The sequence below is a fragment of the Budorcas taxicolor genome, chromosome 3 (assembly GCF_023091745.1).
Source record: "Budorcas taxicolor isolate Tak-1 chromosome 3, Takin1.1, whole genome shotgun sequence".
In the NCBI taxonomy this organism is placed as follows: domain Eukaryota; kingdom Metazoa; phylum Chordata; class Mammalia; order Artiodactyla; family Bovidae; genus Budorcas; species Budorcas taxicolor.
The window spans coordinates 89,700,973-89,709,032 of NC_068912.1; the positions used below are offsets into that span (position 1 = coordinate 89,700,973).

Sequence of the window (8,060 nt, forward strand, 5' to 3'; positions counted from 1 at the left end):
CAGGATGCCTTCTAAATCCAGTATTCTCTATACTGTATACCATCCTGCCTTTGTGAACTTCTGAATCTATCCATTTATAACATTGTTTCCTATGGAAAAGTGTCTTTCAAGAATCAATCCATTACACAAAATGAACAAAATCCACTCAGCATTAAGGACAAAACACTGAAATCATAAAAATAAGATAAGTCAGAGGGCAAAAACCCTAAATAGCACACTATTTACTTGATTATTTAAGAAAGATGATGAATTCATTTTCATTCCAACATTAACAGTCTAGTATTTCAGAAAATATATAGCTTCATTAGTTGGAAGTATTAGTTGTTAAGTATTGCTTAACAGCTGTTTAGAATTATATATTTTCAGAAGTAAAATCAGTTCAGCTAGCAATTTATATGAACATCAACAGTTATTTCCATGTCATTCTTATTTTATTCATTTTCCATATTTGTGAAAAAACAAATTTCATGACTTAACCCAAAAAGATTCTGGATTTTTAATATAAACACTAAAAACTAAATATCATATAGCACAAATGAGTTAATCATTAGGAACTTTCCAATGTAGGCAACCAAAAAAACTGGGGCAAATTATTAAAGTTAAGTCTCAGTGTTGCAATCAGAATCGCAATCAGTAAACATTTATTATTAATAACACCTCACACAGGGTATAGGATTCACTCAAAATGGCCATGTATCATCTCCACAACAGCCATCTATCTGTAAAGTAGCTCATTTTCTCTTAAGCCATTTTATGTGCCTCAATTCATTTAATCCTTAAAAAACTAGAAAGTAGGTAGCCAAGTATTGTTACTGTCATTTTACAAGCTCAAGGAAGTTTAATGGTTTCCCAAATTCATATAACTGGCAGTAGCATGAAATGAAAATCCCCAGCTAATGCCTTCCAAAACCAATGTTCCTTCATTCTAGGACATCGTTATTTTTTACAAATTCTCTTTAGTCTGGTTACTAAAGGCCACCGGCAATCTTTAGTCAAAGTTATTTTCGTAATGGTGATGGGGCCACCCTGAAATACCTGGTATTTTAAAGAAATTTAAATACTTAAATTAGTTAATAGTGTCAGAATTCAGTAACCTTATCATATAAAAAAATGGAATGGATTGAGACACAATAGTAAAATTTATATGAAAATATAATTTTTAATCATCTATATGGAATTTATCTGCATGCCAATTCAGGAGACTTATGAGACAGGGGTTCGATCCCTGGATGCGGAAGATCCCCTGCAGGAGGGAACGGCAACCCACTCCAGTATTCTTGCCTGGAGAATCCCCATGGACAGAGGAGCCTAGCAGGCTAGAGTCACAAAGGGTCGCAAAGAGTGGGACAGACGTACATCAGAGAACCATAAATTTACCACTTCTGCAACATCCTAGCACTGTAACCTTAGGCAAATTAAAGTATCTAATTCTAAATATCTACATTTGCAAAATGGAGATAATACCAAATCCAGGGTTACTTTGGGGAATAAATAAAACCAAGTACATATATAGTAAACATAGTATCAACTTAATCAAGTTGTAGCTTTTATCAATAAATTGTTACAAATATGTTTCCCTTTTCTTTTGTTTTACATTATTTCAGCTATAGTCTTCAGTAATTCAAACTTCCACTAAGCCAGAAGAACAATTAAATTTATCCATTTTTTGAAATTAAATCTTCAAAAATTCGGCTGCAAATAAATTTCACATTCCAGTGTCGCTGCTAAGGAGAAGAAAACAAAGCCCAAGAGGTTTCAAGTATTCTTTAGGGCCTTGACACTACAGTTCAGCTGCTCAGTCGTGTCGGACTCTTTGCAACCCCATGAACTGCAGCATGCCAGGCTTCCCTGTCCATCACCAACTCCTGGAGCTTGTTCAGACTCATGTCCATCAAGTCCGTGATGCCGTCCAACCATCTCCTCCTCTGTTGTCCTCTTCTTCTCCTGCCTTCAGTCTTTCCCACCATCAGGGTCTTTTCCAATGTCAGTTCTTCACATCAGGTGGCAAAAGTAACGGAGCTTCCATTTCAGCATCACTCCTTCCAGTGAATATTCAGGACTGATTTTCTTTAGGATGAACTGGTTTGACCTCTTTGCAGTTCCAGGGACCTGATACTACATGAGGGTCAAAAACAATGCCAGTGTGGGCCAGAAATACCACAGGTATAACTCTGAGGTCTACCAACTGACCAGCTAGTTGTCTCAGATCTAATTTATCACTTAGGACTGGTATTTATATTTCTAGGGCTTCCCAGGAGGCACAGTAGTAAAGAATCTGCCTGCCAATGCAGGAGACACAAGAGACCAGAGTTCAGTCCCTGGGTTGGGAAGATCCCCTGGAACAGGAAATGGCAACCCACTCTAGTATTCTTGCCTGAAAATTTCCATAGACAGAAGAGTCTGGCAGGCTGCAGTCCATGGAGTCGCGAAGAGCCGGATACAACTGAACACAAGCTCTACCTTTGCTTATCTTTCCTGTTATCTTACACAAAAGTGAAGATTTAATAAAATATTTACTTAATTTCGGGAAAGCCAATCCTGTGAGCCATTCACATAACTATTTGAAAAACAACAAAAAACAAAGCCTTGATGAGACCTTGCTGACTAGAAAAGGCTACTTTGACTGAAAGCATCCTATGAGATGGTTGGATGGCATCACTAACTTGATGGACATGAGTTTGAGCAAGCTCTGGGAGTTGGTGATAAATGGGAAGCCTGGTGTGCTGCAGTCCATGGGGTTGCAAAGAGTCAGACACGATTGAGTGATTGAACTGAACTGATCCTATGGTGTACAATTCTAATGAAGAATAATGATTTCATAAATCAAATCTGTCAGTTCTCACCCTGAAAATACAAGCTTCTTTTAAAAATATAATTACCATTATATTTAAAACACTTTTTTTCTTCAACTGGTCTTTGTAAAACACATACACAAGATCTGTTCTTCTAGAATTTCTGTGACCTTCATTATTTAGGTAAGAACTGAGCAAGTCTAATTACAAGAGCTCTTAAACAGCAGTTATACCTTACCTGGGAAAGAGTAAGAACCAAAACAATACATAGAAAAAATTTAAGTAGATAAAACGCACTATTTCAAACTCTGACAGGCAACATAATCTGTTTCCATAAGCACTCCCCTAGTACTCTTACACTAGAACAACGGAGAAAAAAATCAACTCAATATTTTAAATAAGGTTTCAATTATTTATCAACAATTAGAAGGATTTACATAGGTTTTTAAAAGCAACTTTAAACAAGTGCTATTAAATGAAAACTAGTTATTTCCATTTTTGTTCATTGTACCTAACTTTGATCTGTAAATTGATACATCAACAACTGAAGTTAAATTTTCAATATCTATAAATAACATAATAGCTAAAGAGAGAAGGGACATAAAATATTTAGCACTTCTCCATTTCCATATTTTTATAGCCATATAAAACTAAACCATCTACTACTGTTTAATAGAAATTAAATTTATAAAGTCTAAATCAATAGCAAATAAAAATGTAAGTATTTTCAATAAATGGTCCTGGAACAATTGGATATCCATATTCAAAAAGCTGACCTTAGAATCTCAACTTATACCATACTCAAATGTTAACTCAAAATGGGTCCTAGATGTAACTATAAGAGCTAAAACAACAAACATCTATTTTTTTAAAAAATGTGAAGAAATTCTTGAAACCCAAAGCAAAGATTTCTTAAATATAACATCAAAAGCATCATCCATAAAAGGAAATAGTCAATAAGCAGGACGTCACAAAAATTCAAAACACTTATACATGTCAGACAACTGACGTGAAGAAAATATTTGCAATAAGGGACTTGTATCCAGAATTTATAAAAAAAATTCTTATGAACTCAACCAATCCAACAAATGAACTAAAGATATGAAAAGACATTTCACCCAAGATACACAAATGGCTATTCAGCACATGAAAAGATGTTCACTATCATCACTAGGAAAGCACAAATTGAAACCCCATGAGTTACCATTTCACACCTACTAGAAGAGTTATAAGAAGACAATAAATAAATGTCAGTGAGGATTTGGAGAAATAGGAACCCTCATACATTATTGGTGGGATTGTAAAATGGTACAACCACTTTGGAACAGTGTGCAGTTTCTCCAACAAATAAAAATAAAATTATGATACAAGCCAACAATTCTACTCTTAGGTATACTACCCGATATATATGAGAACATATATCTGCAACAAAGACTTGCATACAACGTTTGTGGTGGCATTATCTGTAACAGTCCCAAACTGAAAACAGAGGTCATCAACAGGTGACTGCATAGGCAAAATGTGGCATTTTCATGAGGTGGAATATTATTAAGCAATGAAAAAGAACAATGCTATGTCATGCATGAACATCAAAAGCCTTGTTAAAGAAGTCAGACGTGAGACTTCATATTCAATGATCTCATTTATAAGAAATGTCCAGAGAAAGCAAATTTATTCAGACAGAAAACAGATTAACAGTTTCCTAGGGCTAAGGGTTAACTATAAATGGCATGAGGAATTTTATTATGGTGATAAAAATGTTATAAATCGACCTATAAAATGGTTGCACCATTCAGTAAAGTCACTAAAAATCACTGACTTGTACTACACATAATACATTTAGGATGGGTGACTTTTATACGTTAAATATGCTTGAAAAAAAGTTGTGTTTAAAAATAAACGTGCTTTTGTTTGTAGTCCCTTAAAGAATTACAGTGGACCCTTGAACAACACTGGAGTTAGAGGCACTGGACCCCAGGAAGTTGAAAACTTGTGTATAACCTTATATTCCTCCCCCAGTATTCATGGTTCCACATTTTAGGATTCAACCAACCTTGACTGTATAATACTGTAGTATTTATTTAGAGGAAAAAAATAATCTGTTGTAAAAGTAGATCTCTGCAATTCAAACTCATGGTGTTCAAGGGTCCACTGTAAATGAGTAACTTTAGACTGCTGCAACTTATATAATTTTTATTAAGCAACTGTACTAATTCTAACTTTGGATGGGAGAGCACTAACTTTGGAGAGGTGCTCATACAGTGTTAGGAAATCTCCCCAGTTAGTTGCTCACTCGGAAGGAGTCTTCCAGGAAAAGGATTTCTCATAAATCCAAGTACCTTCTGTTGGTTTATATTTTAAGTCAGTTCAAGGATATATACAAAAAGAGATTTAAGTTGTCCTGTGACAATGGACCAAATGATCTATCTGATGGGTATTTTAGCCAATATTCAGATTACACAAGAATTTTTTAAAAAACAACAATTTTTAACACAATTTGAAAAGGAACAGTATACATTATATAACCTGGAAAGTGTACATGCCTAGATGGTGAAGACTTGAGTGTGTAACATCAAAACACAATAGTCCTTAGTAATGTCACAGCATTAATCCAGTTCCTGAATCTTCATATATTCACTCTAAATATATTCTCTCCACTTACCACTTTATGAGGTCTTGCAAACCTAAGCCAGGACTTCACAGCCCTCACAGGACTTGAAAGAATTTTACAAACCTGAGGTCTTTATACAAATATACACCCTATCTGTAAGGCCATGCCTGACAATCTTACTGAAAATTGTGAACTGCACAAAACTCCGATTCATTTGTCTTCACAGCACTAAAAATACTACACACACACACACCAATATATACAGTGATTACTGTCTTCCCCTACTTGAATATAAGCACCACAAAAGGAAAGATTTTAATGATTTTGTTCCTAGGGTATCCCCATTACCTAGAACAGTGCCTGGCACACTGTAGGCACTCAGTAAGTGTTTACTGAACAAAAGAAAGGGTATCAGATGTGTGCAAGTAAATAAAAGCTGATCCCTACCATATGAATGAACGAGTCTCTTCTATCCACTTACAGCCTGGATTCAAGGTTAAAATAGGATTTTTGGACGAAGTGAAAGAGTAGTATTGATCTCTACACTACCATGTGTAAAACAGCTAGCTAGTGGGAAGCTAAGGTATGGCACAGGGAACTCAGCTGAGTGTTCTGTGATGACCTAGCAGAGTGGGAGGGAGGCTCAAGAAGGAGGGAATACATGTATACTTACAGCTGATTCACAATGTCATAGAGAAGAAACTAACACAAAATTGTAATTTACTATAATTTTTAAAACTTAAAATTTTTTCATTATGATTTTTTAAGGAAATAGAGGCCTCAATAAAATCCCCAAGCTGCCTACCCAACATTTTCTCCGCAAAATGAAAAAAGAAAAAAGCAACAACCAAAAGAAGTATTTTTAATAAGTTGGTTCTAGTTCTGGAGAGAGGACAAGCTAATTAATCTCACATGACTCTTAAGAAAAACAGGAAAGTTCAATACTTAACTAGTAACCAGTAAAAGAAAAAAATCAAAGCAGCCTGTTTTTCTACACCCAAAATGGGATCCCATCACCTAGGAACACAGAGCTCAGCAGAGTATGTCTTAGCAATTCTGGCCTCAGCCCTACATCCTCAAGATCCAACTCCAAAGTCCCTTTTTCCTTTCCCTCCATCCTGGAAGCCTTCCTAGAACCATTTTACACACACAAGCAACCTTCAGACCTCCCAGTTCTAAGCCCTGACCCAACCCAGGTACATCCCCGCGTTTCCCAAGGCCAGCAGAAAGACCCACCCACCTCGCGCCCCAGGATCACCCGTAAACTACCAGCCCTACTAATCCAGAGTCAGGAAGCACGAAAGAATCCAGATAGCAGGACTTCCCAGCCTGGCCAAAATTGGAGGACATTTTAGACCTTTATCCCAGTTCTGCCAATTTCAGTGTGACCTTGAACACGTCCCTGCTAGGGGGTCCCCGTTTTCTCACGTTACAGGCGAAGATAACACCTGCACCTGCTGTAAGGATTACAGGAGATCACACGTGAAGCACCTAACGGGACACCTGGCACGAAATGGGAACTCCACCATCAGGACCGTGGGTCATTCCTCAGGGTCCTTGCAGCCTCCCAGCTGAAAGGCATCTCGCCCAACAGCCCAATCTCCGGGTTTCAGAGGGGGGCACTAAGGTCGGGCAGTAGAAGCGTGCTGGACGCCAGTCCCAGGACCTCGCGACGCCCCCGCCCGAGCCCCCTCGCCGGGACCCCGCCGTTGCCGCGGGGCGAAGCGGTACCCACTGCCTTCCCTGGGTCCCCAGGTTCCGCGCGGCCCGGGCGCGGCCGCTCCACCTGCCGCCAGGCCCCGCCACCCGCTGCCCGCTCGCGGCCCGGCACACCCGGACTCCGGGGCTCGGCCTCCCGCGAGGCGCGGCGTACTCAACTCTTCACTTTGCCGAAGGTGCCGACGCCCAGCGTGTCGCCCAGCACGTAGTGGCCGATCTTCACCCGCCCGTCGTGCTTCTGCTTCTCAGCCATGTTCGGCGCGCGCAGCCTCGCTCCGCCGCCGCGGGATCCTCTGCGCGGCCACCGCCGCCGCCTACCCACAGTGCAGCGGGCCCGCGGGGGGCGGGGGCCCGAGACTTGGGGACCAGGCGGGGCGGGGCGGGGCGGGGCGGGGGCGACGCGCGCAGGTGGGGGGGCGGGGCGGGGCGGGGGCGCGCCGAGGCCCCCGGGCGGGCGTGAGGCCGGCGTGCGCCCGGGGCCAGGGCCCTGGGGGCGCAGTGGAGCGAGGGTGGGCGCTCGGTGCCGGGGAGGTCGGAGGCCGACAGGTGTGCGCGGAGCGGGGAGGGGGAAGGATGTCGCCTCGCTACCTGGAGGAGGGGCCCTGGGGTGGGAGCCGGGTTAAGGGGCCCTCGAGCAGAACCTGAGGGTGCGAATGAGAGGGTGAGATTTGGGCCGAATCTTGGCCAGTGGAAAGCGATGGAAGTATTAATAGAACCTGGGGAAGAGAAACAGGCCTGAAGTGTGGGGGGAGAGGGGCGTGAAAAGCAGCGTGTGGATCCGAGGGAAGTCAGGGCTGGCGGCAGTGGGGAAGGGCCTTGATCGAAGGTCAGTCGGAGGAGAGTCACAAGGAAGCTTTTGGAGTCACGCACTGTTTTCATACAGGTCACCACGGCACAAACAAAAAAAGCCAACTCTGCTGGCTTCACTGATTCTCCTC

At 41.2% G+C, this 8,060-nt stretch overlaps 1 protein-coding gene across 1 annotated transcript in view; it reads right to left on the minus strand.

Moving 5' to 3' along the window:
• Positions 1-7,386, minus strand: part of PRKAA2 (protein kinase AMP-activated catalytic subunit alpha 2) — a 73,363-nt gene extending 65,977 nt beyond the window's left edge. Inside the window, exon 1 of the mRNA XM_052636881.1 lies at positions 7,282-7,386. Within this exon, the coding sequence (XP_052492841.1) occupies positions 7,282-7,375 (94 nt within the window). The 5' untranslated portion in view covers positions 7,376-7,386. The remainder of the gene's footprint in view (positions 1-7,281) is intronic.
• Between the last annotated feature and the right edge of the window lie 674 nt (positions 7,387-8,060).